The 17,158-nt window shown below is 38.0% G+C and overlaps 1 protein-coding gene across 2 annotated transcripts in view; it reads right to left on the bottom strand.

Annotated features, from left to right (window-relative positions):
* tafa5a (TAFA chemokine like family member 5a) overlaps window positions 1–17,158 on the bottom strand; it is a 160,398-nt gene that overhangs the window by 51,395 nt on the left and 91,845 nt on the right. For both annotated transcript variants that reach the window (XM_008401147.3, XM_008401148.3), the window contains exon 2: window positions 16,924–17,073. In XM_008401147.3, the coding sequence (XP_008399369.1) occupies window positions 16,924–17,073 (150 nt within the window). The remainder of the gene's footprint in view (window positions 1–16,923; window positions 17,074–17,158) is intronic.

Below are 17,158 nucleotides of genomic sequence, written 5' to 3' on the forward strand. Positions count from 1 at the left end.
CTTTAAGGAGCTGTTAATTTAGCAAAGTTACAAGTTTATAAGACATGAATCTTCTCAAGGATCTACGTATGTTCACCTTCGAGGTCTTTAGTCTCCAGCAGTTTAAAGGCAAATCTTCATGAGGGCCTTAGCCAGACAAGCAATACGAAACTTCTTTGAAGAGCAAATGACTTTCCCACACACCAAATTTTGCTCTGTTAAATCAACACTTACAGATATAAATTTAACATGGTGCCTAAGTCTATTTGGTCCTCAGTAGAACTGGTGTTAATTTAACTCTTTCTACTCAAGCTGTTGTTGAAATAACAGTAAAATTTACTGTGTACTACTTTTTCTGCTTCGATTGAATGGCAGTCTGGGCGGTGAGTCATATCACCCTATTTAAGAATTGTCACCAATCGGGCTTTATGATTAGGCAGTCAAATGTTTTCATTAAGGAGCTGCTACTCTTGTCAACAATGCAATGTTTTCATTAGTCGCAACGCAACAATGTTTTAATTAATATGTAGGAGTGTCGAGCCATTTTCTTTTCAGTGCTTAAACTGTAACAACACACAGGGACAGCCACTCCCCGAGGGCCAGACATAAAAGCAAGCAATAGAAAGCTCCTCTGTAGCCCAACTGAAATTATTCCTTCTTCTGAGTGCTCATGCTACCCCTTGATGTAACAGCACCCACGGCATAGAACCATAATACCAAATTTAGATCTGGCCGTTGCATTTCTATATTAAGGAGTTACTCTTTTTACAAAGCTAAAAATGTACAGCACCAGTGTAAGCGAGACAATACATCATTAGCAACTAAGCTTTAGGTCAAATTAAGATTAAAACAACACAGTTTGAAGGAAACAACCCGATTCTCCTGCTGAATAAATTTTTTTTTTTTGATGTCGTCATTTTCCTCACCAAGTCCTTGTCATCAGCCGGTGCATCCATCCAGCCGAGTGCACCCAGCTGCACTGCAATTACAGGTGGGTGTCGGAACGGTACACAACAGCGAAACGCATACATTATTAAATGAACCCGTGTTTCTGATGAAATTGCTAAGCCAGCCAATAAAAGGTAAATTACCAAAGACAAAACAGTGCGGAGAATAAGAGCGCAGGGGAGAGAGAGAGAGAGAGAGAGAGAGAGAGAGAGAGGCATGCTCAAAATTGCATTGCATTAATGAACATCATCATTTCTGAAAATGGAGAGGAAACATAGAGTTGCACCTATCAGGCCAAGACAGAGTGAGGATACGCGAGCGTGAGATGGAACACAACATTGACTACCTAATTATGCATTTTATCATTTCAGTCACAATAGAGTGCCTCCCTTCTTTAGTTGCCCAGTGTGCCCGTGCAGCTGTTCCTCCGCCGCTTTAATGAGGAAGATAAAGAATAATCACAACCGTGTTATATTTACATCCACTGACCAACCAAATTGCTTCCTTCTGCAGCGCCACGCACACGCAGATATTTTCCCAATCATGCCAAGGCCGTACACTCAAGGTTCCCTCTTATTAGAAGCAACTAAAACACAAAATGCATAAAAGCAATTTATTTCATCTCGTTTTCGTCCATCATTAGGGCCCATGCGTGCTGAAAATGAGCCGACGTGAGCTTAATGGGATCATACAAGGCGGTGGGTAATTGCTTTCACTGTGATGCTGCTTGTGTTTGGACAACATAAAGACTGGCTCAAATGACCTCCCAATCCTCGAAATTAGCAATGGAAACACTTTTCAGCATCACACAAGTCAAATGATGCAAAAATATATATATAAAAATGAATTGTATTTCAGACAAATACCAGAATTATCGTAGACATCTACAGGCAGAGCAGTTTGCCTGTTTCACCTTGAAAAATAAACTGCAGATCAAGGTCAATCAGATTGGGTAAAGTGTTTTCTAACATCTGTTTTCAAGTCATGTTAAAAATTAAGATCGGATTCATTTCTGGACTTAATTAGGCCTTTCAAATACATTTAAACCAATCACTGCAAAAACACAAAATCGTAAGTATTTTTTTCTAGTTTCTAGAGTGAAATAAAACACACTTGAAATAAGACAAAACTAGTTAAAGAACTTTTCTGTAAGATGAAATCTTCATATTAGTTCTACTGGCAAATTTGTTCACTTACAACATGGGAAAATAATCTACCTGTGGAAACTATTCAGTTTTATCAAAATCCAAGAATTATTGACTTGTAAAAAGCGATTATGTCTTGCAGAAAAGTTTTATTTAAGCTAATTTTGTCTTATTTAAAGCTTATAAGGAGATTTTAACTAGAAACTAGACAAAATACTTGGCAAAATGTTGTGTTTTTGGCGTATTCTATTGTGGTTCTGGTCAGCCTTGAAGTTGTTTGCCAACTCCAATAGGTTTCCATCCAGGACTGCCCAACATTTGGCTCCATCCATCTTTCCTTCAATGCTAACCGACTTCCCACATCATGAGGACGCCTCTGCCATGTTCAACCACAGTGATGGTGCTTTCATGGTAATAAAAAGAAGGGTCATTTTTACACAAATTTTGTGTATTTTCTATCCATTTCACATCTATGCACAATTGTGTGCTGGTCCATACAACAACTCAAATAAAAAATACATTAAAGTTTGTGGTTTTGAACAAAATGCGGAAAGTTAAAGGAGTACGGGGAACTTTTTCACTCTGCTGGTGCCCAATACACCAAAGCATGCATCCAACCAACCGGCACCGCAGTCATCCGATCATCTCTGGCTCTTAAAACAAAAAAGAACAAAGGACTACCAGTAATCACATGAAAGGAAGATAAGTGGGAGCATGAGTGTGGAGATGTACACCGCGGGGCTCTGACACCCATCATATGGAATCAGCACCTCGTGAGTAATGGGGGTTAAAAAGAGAAAAGCGGCGCCTCGCTCACGGTGCCAGATGGGCTTGCGTGTGTGTTGGATCGGAGCTGGGAAGTGAGTGAGTGAACGAGTGAGTGAACACTCGCAGCCCCGTCTTGGCAGTTGCCTCCGTCAGCGGCAGAAATCAAATGGCACGCGGGGCTCGAGAGTTGATTGGCCCGCCTCATCTGAGCCTCCATCAGGAGTTGGCAGGAAAAAGCGGCTTTGCGATCCAAAATGCTAACATGCTTCACAGAGGTTGTCACTGACTGACGTTTTGACAAATACAGAAAATTACTTTAAAGAAAGCTGTCTTTCTACGTATGGTATCTCAATGTTTGCCAGAAGGGAACATTTTTACATCTGTGCGAGGCATTAAGAGATTGTAGCACTTTCGAAAATTCTTGATGGCGCCTGAAAGACTTGGGGATGTCAATGTGACATCCCGGAGGTGAGACGGGGAAGAAAACATGGGGAAATTGTGCACAAAGTACAGCAACTGCTACTTTTTTTTTTTTTTTTATGCTGTAAATTGGCTCCACCTTCACTAAAACAGATTCACATTCAATGTAAAATGTCTAAAAAATACTTTTAATAACAAGGATGCACTAGTACTGCGGACATAAACACATAATTCACATACTATTCACTATGTTATCATTCAATTTTCAGGCCTCTTGTAAGATAACACTAACCTGTACCTTCCTATTCAGGTCATGCAGTCGTCATATTAAAGGCTTATCTTCGAACATATTTCACATAGTTACTACTGGTCCATCCTGTGCTGTGTTATGAGATTGTTCCATAAAAACTGTCAATGTTAATGGTTTTCATTTCTCACATTCCAGTGTAGTCACTTGAGATAAAAACCAGACGACCCCTTCTGAGAATTTGATAAAGTTCTATACAAGTATTTGAATCATGCAGACAAAGTGACAAGGCAAATGCTGGTTTGAGATTCTTTCTTGGAGGATCATTTGAGGAAAGGTCTAGCAAAGTAAAAAACAATATATATATATATATATAATTATAAAATGAAATTATTTTTTTTTCTGTAGCAAAAGCAAAAATGATCCTTTCTATTGCTGTACTGTTTTATCTATAACATTTATTTCTTATTTTGATACATACATTTAAGTTTAAGTAATATTTCCAACTGTTTATTACAAAAAGATATGAATTTATACAGGTGTAGATTTCATAGAAGAGATACGAGTATAACAAGATATTTCCGGTAGCAAATTAAGAGAAATGTTGCGAGTCGGTTTCAAAACATGGGTAACAGGTGGCGCCTCACTGGTTTTCACACCATGACAGTCAGTTTTTTTTTTCTTTTCATACCATGACTATTTCCAAACAGACAGTTTTTAATTTCTTGTAACTGAAGTACAGCAGCCATCGTTCAGTCAGACAGACAGGTAGACGAGGGGCTCTGCTTCATTTCTGAAGAAAAAAAACAAAGTCCCTCTGGTGCTTTCTCTGGCATCTCATTAAAGGATTTGAAACCGCAGGACATGCTTGATGAAAATTTAAGCAAAAATTGCAACTTTGAAACCTTCGTTTCAAAAACTAGTTCATCACATAAGAGACTACATGAGCCAACTCATACAAATGTGCACTTTTGGAATAAATACGGTATGACGACTATCAAACAAATAGTTTCGTTTTTCATCCATAAATCATATGAATTATTCTCAACAAAAGGGAACGGCCCCCCATCCCTTGCCGCCCCCCAAAAAACAACAAACTTATAATCTATGAAAACTATCCAGAGGCAATAGCGGCAACTCTACTTTGATCAATAATTAAGTGTTGAAGATCTGAGTGCTGACTTTGGTGCAAATATATTAAGTCACATGTGTTAAATATTATGTTTTATTTTTTTTCCATTATTTATGCTGTGTCCTCATGAAACACTTTAGAATTTGAATAGTGCCAGATACATAACATTTTGTGACACGGGTGGGCAAAATAGACTTTGAATTTCATCAGGACATTTGTGCTACTATTTTGATAATGATAAAAATGACAAACTATTACATCAGACAATCATCATCAATTCCCAAACCACCACCAAAAAAAAAAAAAAACTTGTGTAAAGGCACACGTTGGGTCAGTCTAACTCAGTGGGACTGCGCACAGCATAAAAACTCCTGGGTTCCAAATGACACTCAAATAAGAGGGAAGATGTGTGACCACAAACACCACTACAGCATCCCCCAACTTCAGCTAATAATTAAAAGCATTTTGAGGAAAAACAATAATACATTTCCTTTAATTTATTTTATACCTACTCAAGTTCAATCATTTCTATCAATTCTAATAACTTGTGTTTTTATATAAATGGTACACAAATGTGCTGTTATTTATTCCATTCCTTTCAGGACTTTGATCGGTATTGATGGCAAGAATATCCCTGCATTTGCTTTCTCTTCATCTACGGTTAAGCTTTTTGATTAGTAGCACTGTTGTGTTTCTTGACGGTTACATAACCAGCATTCTCACACTTACGAGACTTAACAGGAAGCATAATTTCTGTCAGATGGATGATTTATCTGTTCCTCGGTCACTGTGTCTCCGTGCCGGTTCTGTCTGCCCGACTCGCTTGACACCTTCCTCCTGCTGTAAATCGTAGCCCGGGCCCCGTGTGGGTCCATCGAAGCAGTAATTCTTCATTAATTGCTCACTGCCCGTAGCCTGACGAACAGGCTTACCCTCTTGGACATGCGTGTACGCCAGAGGAGGGAGGGGGCGACGTTTCCCTTCCAATTAGGCCGGTGAGGCTTCGGTGGAGAGAGCGCGGGCCGTCAACCGAGACGGTGCCCGTGAGCAGACCTGCGGGAGACGCTGCGGACGGCCAGGCGGCATTTAGGATGGAAGTCATAACTGCTGCCGGATGGCGCTGCTGCCGAGGGAGGCGGCGGACATATAAAGAGGAAGTGAAGACAAAAGACGCAGAGGTGAAGAGTTGTAGAAAATGGGGGTCAGAGGAGTGAGAGCTTGCTTTTTTCAATGTTTTCACACATGCTAATTTATTTTATTGCCGTGTTTGTAGGAGTTTCCTGTCTGCACGGTTTATTTCTGTCTGCGGTGCTGTAGGTGGCAAGAAAAGGCCATCAGGATAATTGGAAGCAGTGAGACTTGGTGTTTACCTTCTAGAAATGCCTCATTTCTGACTCCACACCAACAACAATCAACCAGACAAAAATCCTTTCTCCAAAAAATTTTTCTTTATTATTATTTTGTTACTAAATTGTGTCACACCTCAATAACTCTTGTTATTGAGCTCCTTTTTGAGCTAAATGTATTGTTGTTAATGTCCAAATATGGCATTATATAAAACATTAACTGGTTGACAATGTCTTGTCCTTACTGTGTATATATATTGATTGTGTATATTTAGATGTAAATATATATTCTTTGTTGTTTTCTTACTTGTTAAGGGGTGTAGTATGTGTTTTCATTTTCTAAACCAAACTGACCTTCATTTACACTGCAAAAACTAACCCCTGATTTGTTTTGTCTCGTTTCTAGTCTAAATACGTTAGTACACTTGAAATAAGACAAAACCAACAAGTACCTTTTAAGCAAAACATAGGGGCTGGTCTAAGTCAACAATTCCTTAATATTCATTAAAATACGATAAGCACTAGTTCCACTGGGAACATGGGAAAAATGTCATAAATGAAAAAATCTGCCAGTAGAACTCACTTTTCTTTAAATCAATATTGATATGTTTTTGCAGTGCGGTCTCAGTCTTTTGCAGACCATTTTCTAGTAACATAATGTTAATATAAACTTTAAATTTTAAACATCCAACACTGGAACTGGAACAAATTTTAAATGACCAAAATAAGTAAAGAAAACAATTGAAACAACAAATAAAATGGACACTGAAGTCTCTGTAAGTAAAACTGACTTTCAAAAAAAGAAGCTAGTTGAGACCAAAGAACCAAACCAAAGACTTGTCATCCAGTCTTAGGTAGAAAGAGAGAGACATGAGGATAACAATCATGCAAACAAACATGATGCTACAAAATCCCAATTTAATATGCACTAATTTATGTTCGAGTTGAGTTGAAATGTGAAAAAAAGTTTACCTCTTACTCTGTAACTTCTACATTGTAGCTCTGCATTAAAAGACGGCCTTTCATGGCTTATGCTTTTGTTACATGTGTATTCTGTGAGGACCTTGTGAAGAAAAAAAAAAGAAGAAAGAAAGATGGGGTACAGGTTCTTTCCTGCAGATTTATAAGGCTGCGGTGTCCAGAGGAGTCCGATGGGCTGAAGTGATAGGCGCTCTGGCCTTGCTAAGAATCGTACTTTATAAAGAGCTCCGCAATACTTCAGTGCAATTGCCTGATGGCTCATTTGACATCAGACAAAGCACACAAAGCAATCTACTGGGGCAACATCCCTCTTCATGAACTCTCACTACAGAGAGGGTTTTCAGTAGAGCCATTACTGAACGAATCAGCACAGAGCTAAGCAAAAAAAGGACTTGTAATTCCTTTGTTGTTTTTTTCTCTAGCTACTGGCTAACATTCGCTGTTGCTGGGGAAATATCAAAAATATAAGCTGCAATATAAGGGCTGGAGAAAGGATAGATCATGTTACTAAACATTTCAGGGTAAGTGCTTGGGGCATAGCTAATATGACTGCTTTATTATATCCACTGATGCGTATCAAGCACTTCAAGAGAACTTCAGTGGCCACTTTCTCATTCCACGTCCATTAATAAAACGCAACGTACACAACAATGGCGCGCCGAGGCCCTCTGACGTTATCAACGTCTCGGCTCTTTGGAACACCTGGGCGCACTTCATCACATTACGGCTGCAAATTTATGAATGCAGAGGCTTCAGTGCAGACAGGATGCATGGATAATGCAGCTTCATTAACAGAGAGCGTAACCGCTTTGCCTGAAAGCATTATGGCATCTGTGTGAGCTATAGAGCTGCATCGTCGGGGATGTTAAATATTTACTGTTAGTGTGGCGGAGATTAATTATTTCTGCGCGCTTTAATGGAGAGGAGTAATCTTCATGACTTTTTGCGCCAAGACCTGATAGTAATAAAAGAAAACTGAAGAAATCTAATGGGAAAAACTAAAAAATTAAAGCATGTAATGTGAATAATTATTTTTTTCTGATTGCACATGTCAGATGTTTTTTTTTTCCAGCAGATTTGAAACTATGACATTAAATTTATGTATAGAGTCACAACATTAAAATAAGCCTTTTCTTTCTTTTTGTTTGGATGAGAAAAAAAAGCAGCTTATTAATATCTTGAAAGCTTAAATAATTCCTGAGGAGGAAGCTCAAACCATCTATTCCAACGATCATATCCAAGACTTCTGGGTCTCTCCGAGACTTAAAGACGAGCGCCAAAAGCAAAAGAGGTGGATTAGCAGTTCTTGCTAACCACTGGTATTTTCAACAAGGACATGCTACTATGCCACTATGAAATATTGTTTCCGGGTCTTGAATACTGAGCTGTGCAAAGTTTAAAAGTTGTTGTCGTTTCAACAACTTAGAAAATACATGGCTAATATGAGTAACAATTTAATTTCCCTTTGGGATAAATAAGGTATTTTTGAAGATACTTTAATTTCAATGAATAATTTACTGGCTGTTAGAACATAGAGTAACAAGAAAGATAGTTCAGTTTTTTTGGAAAAATTTACAGATGCAAAAGAAACGGGCAGACACAATGTGTGGACTAAAAACGTGCCTCTCTAAGTCTCTTCTTGTTAAAACCAAAAATTTAGCCTGCACATACATTTGTACTTAATAAATATTGTTTTTCTTTTTATTAACAAGAAAAACTATCATGTTGCACATTTTGGTTTTGAATATTTGCAAAAAATTACAGTGGGACTGTTTTATTGTTTCCCATCCTTGCCTTCATAGTCACTGAAATAGCTTGAGACCAATGAGAATCATGGATGCAGCACACAGAGTTGAAGTCATAGTCACAGTTTAAAGCTGAATCTATAACCTCTGTTTGCATCTTCCTTTACAAACAGTCATGTATTTTATTATAGTCGAGCAGTGTTTATGTTTGCCTCCCAGTTGGAGTGCAAGTTGGGATATTAAAGACCATTTAAAATGAATATCATTTAAAATAGCTAAACAAAGATATCTGTTGCTATGGAGAGAAATGATTTGTATAGAAACCAAAACTAAAAGGCCACATATGGAGGATTGGATGTTTACTAAAAGAGGCATTTGCAATGTCGAGACAAAACAGCGAGCGACAAAGAAGCCAAAGTTAAGGAAATTGTTGAAAAATCTTTAGAAAACCTGGAGAACTCTAGATTAAGACTACTTTAAAGAAAAACTGAAAAATCTGACTCTGTAGAAATATATTTTTTAAAACAAAAAGCATTGAGATCTGAGTAGCTTTCCTACAAAAGATTCAGCTCAGAAATGAGCCACGCACTTCCTCTTGAGAGCACTGTAGCAAAGATCTTTAAACTTACTCACTAATAATTGTTTTGTTGCTAATAAATGCTTTTACTATATTTTTCCAAGTCACCATTTATTAATAGTAATAAAAAACAACAGGTTAGCTTCTCTATTTCTTTCTTTCAAGAAACTGTGAAAAATGGATTTGACTTATTGAGGAATTCAGCAGGGAAGAAGCCACAAAGCAACATAATGCAAGGTTAATGGATGTGAAACTTACCGTAACTCTCGCCACCTTATAAAAGCCAGAGCACAACACTTTGCATTATTTTTATGCTAATGGGCACCTCTTGTCAGCCTTTTTTCACCCCAAGGGGAAAACAGAAGCTATCTTTGTATTATTATTATTTTTATTTATTTATTTTTTTTTTTCTGCTCGTCGCACAGCAAAACACAAATTCAGTATTCGTGTGCGAGCTCGGAAAAACTCACAAAGAGGCGTTTTGATTCTGGTCTCTCTAGAGATAAAGCCGTACAACAATATTTTCAATAGATTTACATTATTCAGTAATGGGGGGAAAAAAAGTAAAATATTACAAGAAAAAAAATGCTCAGTTGTGGGAGTTTCTGTTTTACATGATGTAAAACAGTTGAAGTTGCTTTAGCTTTTAAACAATAAGCCTGATTTAAATATTAAAAGGAAGGGAAAATATAATTCTTAAGTGTATAAATCATTACTTCTAACTGTAAATGAAGTATTCCCTATCTTGTAAATTCAAATGTAAAACACAATCCTATAATTTTTTTTGGTGCATGAAACATCACATACCTGAATTTAAATGGAAGCTATTTCAAAAACACAAAACAGAATGTTCCCAAAACTGACAAAAATATATATTTTCTAAAATCAGGACTTGTGAAAGTGTTTGTGCCCTTTGAATGTTTCTTATTGTTATATGAAGGCTTCATGCGTTTCTTCAAGAATGTAATCAAAGCTAATCCAAAGCTGGGTAGAGCTAAATAAACCTATAAGATGTAACAAAAGACTTAAAAATGTGAGTTCATTCTGAAGATAGGACAAAGAATTTTATTTAGAGGCACCATAAAAAAAAGCTTACCTGTTTTAGATAAAAAAATAAATTAAACTCATGTATTATAGTTCCTTCAACTTCATAATTAAAATCAACTTTATACTCATCCAAGTTGTTCAACGGTAAGATACGTGAAGAAGTTCACAAGACGGAACGTAAACGGGGGGAACCTGGTTACAGGGACCGTTTTATCCTACACGCAATTGGTATATAAAAAGCAGCATGTGACAAGTGACCCCGCTCCAGTTAGGAGGCTACAGCCTGTAAACCAGCACACCCAAGGAGAAGCATCCCACCTCGGGCTGGGGTCCCCATCTGCCTGCCTTCGCGCCCCATGACAAGGCCGCAGCCCATGATCATCAGTCTTAAGTCGGTGGAGTGTGTGTGTGCGTATGTTACGGTGCATGTGAGGAAACGAAAAATATTCCAAAAGGGAAGAAAAGGCAGTGGCAGAATGCCCTTACAAATTTGCGGCCCTGTAAAATTAGCTGGTTGCTACACACTTGCTAACAGTTCTTCAAAAAATAAAAATCCTTTTTATTTTTTTATTATCAAAAATCTTAATTTGTTGTGGGTTATTCAGATTTAAACAGATTCAGTGGAAAAATTCTCAAAAGATTTGTAGTATATCAAAAAAAACTCAACTGTCATAAGGACGCATTGACTTGTAAGTGTTTTGAGGGTGATATTTAAAGGGGTGGTAGGTGTTTTCCAAGCACAAAGTGAGATTTTATACCACAATCAAGTAACTATATTAACTTCAGTTGTTAAAAATGTCAATATCAAATATTACTTAAAAGAATTTTTAGTTTGTAATTTAAGCCTATAAATTGGGCCTCTGTCTCTTTAAGAACTCCTGGTCTTTCTCAAACTCCGCCTTCAGGAAGTCATCACCACATGGCTCCTTTATTAATCCTTTAACAATGGTTTTACCCGCATGTCACTGAAAAGCAGCTCCTATAATGAGCTCAGCAGGTGCACAGTTCCACCAAGTGTTTGCTAATTGTGGCTGGCTACTCTGAAGGAGCTGAGTGGAGAGGTCACGGGGGAAGAAGTGCTCTATAAGGCTTGGAAACTGCAGCTCTGAAGAAGAGCTGCACCTTGAAGGCGGGGCTAGTTCCACCAAGGCGTTTTCCACTGTTGAATGGTTACCACGGGAGATGAAAGGATTTCTAAAACATGCATAAAAGAATCCAAGCCACACTCCAGGTATGTTTTTGGTGAGGGAATAACAATTATTGACCTCAACACTGAAAGTGTGCCTGATTGGTTGTGTGTCTGTGTGTTTTTTCCTGTTATTTTAACCATTTTCTCCAGTTTGTTCAATGAGAGTGCCAACAAATATTAAGAAATTTGAAAATATGACTAAATGCAGTCACTCTGTGCATATGTTTTTCATATGTTGTATTTGTGGGGCTATAATTGAGGTTACACAGTAACAGCCAAACAGTTACCTAAACTTTAAGTAATAAATAGTTCATATCACATTTGTTGCATTTACTGCTATCAGAAAAGTAACACGAAATAACGTGATAAAACTAAGTCCAGATCGCCCATGCCTAGCAGTACATTCATTTTAATAGTAGCAGGGTTAACTTTACTTTTCAGTCTTAAATTGAACTGAATTTTGTTTTGGCATATCATCATACAGTATCCCTACCTCAACAACAATCACACTGACCAGGAGTCTGCTCCTCCTATGTCTGTCCCACTCAAGTAGGTGATTCTACTCCTGTCTAATACTCTCTCTCAGTCTCTTATCCTCCTAATACGAATCAGGATCAGCTCTTTAGAAACTCGTCAAGTATAGATGTAAAAGGGCTCGAGAGTATGAAATAGCAGTTACCAGAAAATTTACTTTTAGAAACTAGATTGCAATACAGGACATGAATGGGTAGGGGCATGGAAGACATACAATCGGAGAGAAAACAGAGGACCACAGGAATGAGTGTCTGTGTAACAGGAAGAATAGATAAAGGAAGACAAGAGGGGGAAGGAGAAAGGGATAGAAGACAGAAAATGAAAGAGCACTTTATTCCACAGAGCTGCAGTTCTTAGGGGATTTCTTTTCCCTTTTTTTCTTATATCCTGAGCTAGTTCCCTTATCGTGTTGACGACTTATCTCCCATTTTCTCCTCCTCAAGGCAATAAACAGACACAAAGGAGCTGGAGGGGTAGGAAATGCACAACAACAAAAGAGCGACTCTTCGGCACTCCCTCTGTTTTCATTATCAGGTGCGGTGTGAGACTTTTGATGGAGCTCCGGATTATCCTGCGTGCGCCGGATGACCGATGCGAACGGCATCTGAAGCATGAAGGACACCGATCATGTCAGCCAAGGCAAAGGCACATTACAACTGTGAGCAGACCTCAAGGACTCCAGCAGATTAAAACTGATTGAAATTCCATTTGTGGCATTTGACGCGGGTTTATTTATTTATTTTTCCGTCCCCCGTCAGGTCCCTCTCTCCTCCCCGCAGTTTAAATGCCCACCACTGTGAGCCAAGCCTGCCCTCCGAATAAACAAATGAGATTGCATTTGTGGAGGCAGGCGTCTCCACGTTGCATAGCAATAATATCAAGCTGTGGGATTTTGTAATATCAACCAAAACAAATGAGTATGTGTGCGTGCGTGCGTGTGTGTTGTGTGTGTGTGTGTGTGTGTGCGTGTGTGTGTGTGTGTGTGTATCAACTCTAACGTATTAAAAAGGCACACACGAGTCCACGCACTCTCAAAATAAAAGGCCAAATTCCGACATGAGTTTTATGGAGATACAACTACAGAGCAGCGCGTTGGGCTAGAATGTATTGATTTTCCACTTTAAGCAGATGATAGTATGCTTTCAATTTAAGAGTGACTTCAAACATATTATGACATAAACCATTTGAATTCAACTTTAACTGCCAAAAACAAAAAAAACATAGGATTCAGTTGATTTGTTTCCATTTTTGCAATCACAGTATTTCCACAAAATAAGAAACTCAACTAAGATCACATGTGAATAAGCTTGTTCACGTGATTAATCATTAAAAAACACACCACACCATTATCCTCTAGCTACTTCCTGTCATCTTCTTAGGGGCCTTTCCAAAATGTCAAATTGAGCAATTATCTAGTCAATGGAAATGCAACCAGTAATAAAGCGCAACAGGAAATGCTGTTGGTGTGTGAACAACCAAGTGTACTCCATAATTCAATAAGTTATGCATCCATCTTAGTCGAAAGAATCCAAAGCAGTTCCAAGGACTTTATCAGTCCTTGGTGTCTTTGAGGTTTGTACTTTGACTTGGCCATTGCAAGAACATCTTCTTTTGCCATGTTGTGCATTTGTTGTTGTGCTTGGGGATCATTGTTCTGTTGATTCATTTGCCAAGCCTTGGCTATCAGACAGATGATTTCACCTTTGACTTTAAAAACATCCTGCTTTTAAACAAACGTGAAAAATGCCATTTGTTGGCAGTTAACCTGAGAAGCAATAAGACCTTTACCTTTTAAGACTATTTCCAGTCTTTCAAAGAGTGGATAACCTTAAACGATCAAACTCTGTAGCTACGTCGCTAAATGTTTACCTCTAAAAAATTATGTTGAGAATTCAACAGTTTAGAAATATGCTTGTATGGTTTCACAGTTGAACTGAACTGAAAATTGCTTCTAGAATGTCACTGCCAACGTCTTTACACGTTGATATTGTGTTAGCATATATTATATGCTCCAAACTGGCCAAACTCCTGACTGAATAATACTCGTTAATTATGAGGCGCCCACATTAGCATCACCTGCTTGCTCATTTTCTGCTTCAACGGTTCTAGTTACAGATTTGTGTGTTTAGCAGGGTCATGGATGGAATGATTAAAAGACCTATAATCTGGTTTGTGAAAAGATTTATAATTATTCTTTTTTTCCCAGGCTAATTTTATTCATAGTTAAAGAACTCTGCACATCTCAGTTTGGTTTTTTCAGTGACAGAGTGAAAAGTCTAAAGTGTTGCCATTTTTGCTTTTTCTGTATTTTTTTATTATTATTAATATTTTTAAATGTTTCATAATAAAACCAGCTAAACATTCAATTCAACCAGAACCTAGAGAGAGAGAGAGAAAAAAAAAAAAAAACACAATTTAAATTTCCAATTACTGCTCTCTGAGAAATTGGAATTGACTAAAATTGGATTCGGCATCTCTAATACACAGAGTAAACATTTTGCAATATGCAGCATAAAACATAAAAATGCCTTTTACTGAAGGCAATTTTAGTCAGATAACCACAATATTAACAATGCCATTATTTGTTAAATAGTTTCCTGTACAAAGCAATTATTTCTGACATACAATTTGCAATGAAAGTCCAAACATAAAATTGCAACAGTAGTACACTGGCTGGGAAGAAGTGATTGGGCAATTAGAAAGAAAAGCTTTTGGTGTCAGAATCAGTGTGAATTACTTGACGTATTTTATTTAACTCGATCTATCTGAATGTGATTAGTTTGCAGCGAGCCAGTCATGTCTGTCACTAAGGTTGTTTTTACATGTTTGGCCAAGTTTATGAATCTATTGCTGTATTTCAATGTCCTGTACTGGTGCAGAGTTATCAAATAAATTTGTAATTCAGTACATTTATGTCTGTGTTTAAAAACAAATGTTTTAAGTCAATACTTTTCTGTAATACAGTATAGAAAAGTACTGTAATACATTACTTTTATCATCAGCCATATTAGTATCGACCGATAATAAACCCCAGGTATCTGTATCGGTATCCAAACTGAAAAAAAAAAAAGAAAGTGTATTGGTGTATCCCTAAACTGCATGTGTATTTTATGCTGCTCAAACAGAAGGAAGTCATCTTTTCGACGGTCTTCCATACAAATTCCCCCCACTTATGCAAGCAGTACAGTGATGTGAGGCCAACTCCTCATGTAATAAGCGGGTAAGATCACTCAAACAGAGTGCCAAGGACAAAAAACCACTTCCAATTGGGTGTACAACTGAGAAGTCACAGTTGAATAACAGCCAAAACAAGACATCTAAAGCTACAGCTCACTGCTGGTCTATCCCGGTAATAGAGGCATTTACTCTACCCTCACCTGAGCACACGACATCCCCTCCCACCCTGGGTAGAGGCCACATCACGAGAGAGTGACAACCTATTTAAAAGGCAGTTGAAGTTGAGATTGTATAGGGTGTTGGAAAGTATTTGCTCCCTCACAGATTTCTTCTGATTTAGCTTTTGGGTAGAGTAGCCAAAAATTGCACACAAGTAAAAATAGCACAGCTTCAACATATTTTCACTTCAGTAAAAGTAAGAAGTAGAGAAATGATTAAAGTAAGAGAGCAGAATAACTTCAACATATTTTTACCCAAGGAAAAAAGTAAAAGCCACGCAAGAAATTACTCAAGTAAAAGTAAAAAGGTATTTGATAAAAAGGAGACTCAAGTACTGAGTAAAATGTAAAAACTACATCATCAAATGGAGCAAAATATAAAGTTTTGTAGACATTTTGGTAAAGGCCAAGATGAAAATAATTTATGTAATTATTATAATTACAAAATAACTAAAAGCAGGTGAAAAAAACATATTTCCAAATCAATTTCTTTCAATGTAAAACTTATGAATCCAACAGAAATGTCAGGTGTCTGTCTGTCTGGTGAATTGTTGGTTAGATCAATCTTGTTCTTCATTCACTGAAGTTATGCGCAGTAGGTAAAGTATCCAGGATTTCACTCAGGAATAGTAATACTTCATAATAAAATGGCCGAAGTAAAAGTAAAAAGTACAGCATAAAAAAAAATAAAAATACTCCTAAAAGTACTTTTTTTCCAAAAAGGTAAAAAAAAATTTTAATCACCTGATTTGAAGGCAATCTAAAACTGAAATGTTTACATATTGCAGCTGTACACATCAAGTAAGCCCACCAAAGGAACCTTAAAATAGGGTCTTGCTTCAGAAGGACTTAAATTAGCGGGTTTTCAAATCAGTACTCATCCCAGCTAGCCAATTAGATGGCTCATAAGAATGACAATAACAAGAATGAAGAAAATTATTTCCATCTGTTCTGAAACATATTACAGTAATGGTGTCACTATTCAAGGAAAAAATAAGCCCATCTGTTAGTGTGGGATTTTGAAACTCCCCTGAAGCGGCTTTAGCAAGTGACTCAGCTGTAAATAGATTTGGTGCAGGTCTTAGTAACATAAAGGCAGCCCTAGTGATCCACTTTGCTCCTACATTGTTGCAGGTTTATCCAACTAAACCCTAAACTAAATAAGTGGGGGGAAAAAAAGGCCAAACCTTACAGCAGCTGGGTGAAAAACTATTTACACAGTTGAACACTTGGATACGGCTTCGTTTTTACATGTAATCTCAACGTGCTTTCAAAGCCAACACATCTCTCCGCTCCAGTCGAACATGCCTCGGGAGTAGCATGCTCATGTTTGAGTAATTTTCACTCGAGTGAAACTACATGCTGGATGGAACTACTCAAACACTAAGTGGGCCCTTAAAACAAAGCAAGCAAAGCCAGGATCTCGCCCCCGCCCCTCTCCCCTGCACCCACCCAACCCCTGGCTCCTACCGTCCACACAGGCAGGTCTGGCTCTTGTAGTTCCGGCGATCTGGCCCTTCTTACAGGCGCAGCGGGCCGTCTGCCTGGCGATGGTCCGTCGTGGTTGGCTGCTGTCCTTGTTCAACGTCACAATCTCACATGTCCCCGCTGCCAGCTGGCCTGGAAATGACATTGCACCACAGCATGGGAGGTCAGAGAGATGCAATCATAAACAGGACAGAATAAACTAGCCTGTTTACTCTGT

This window comes from Poecilia reticulata, chromosome 23, assembly GCF_904066995.2.
Source record: "Poecilia reticulata chromosome 23, P_reticulata-male-v2, whole genome shotgun sequence".
Taxonomy (NCBI): Eukaryota; Metazoa; Chordata; class Actinopteri; order Cyprinodontiformes; family Poeciliidae; genus Poecilia; species Poecilia reticulata.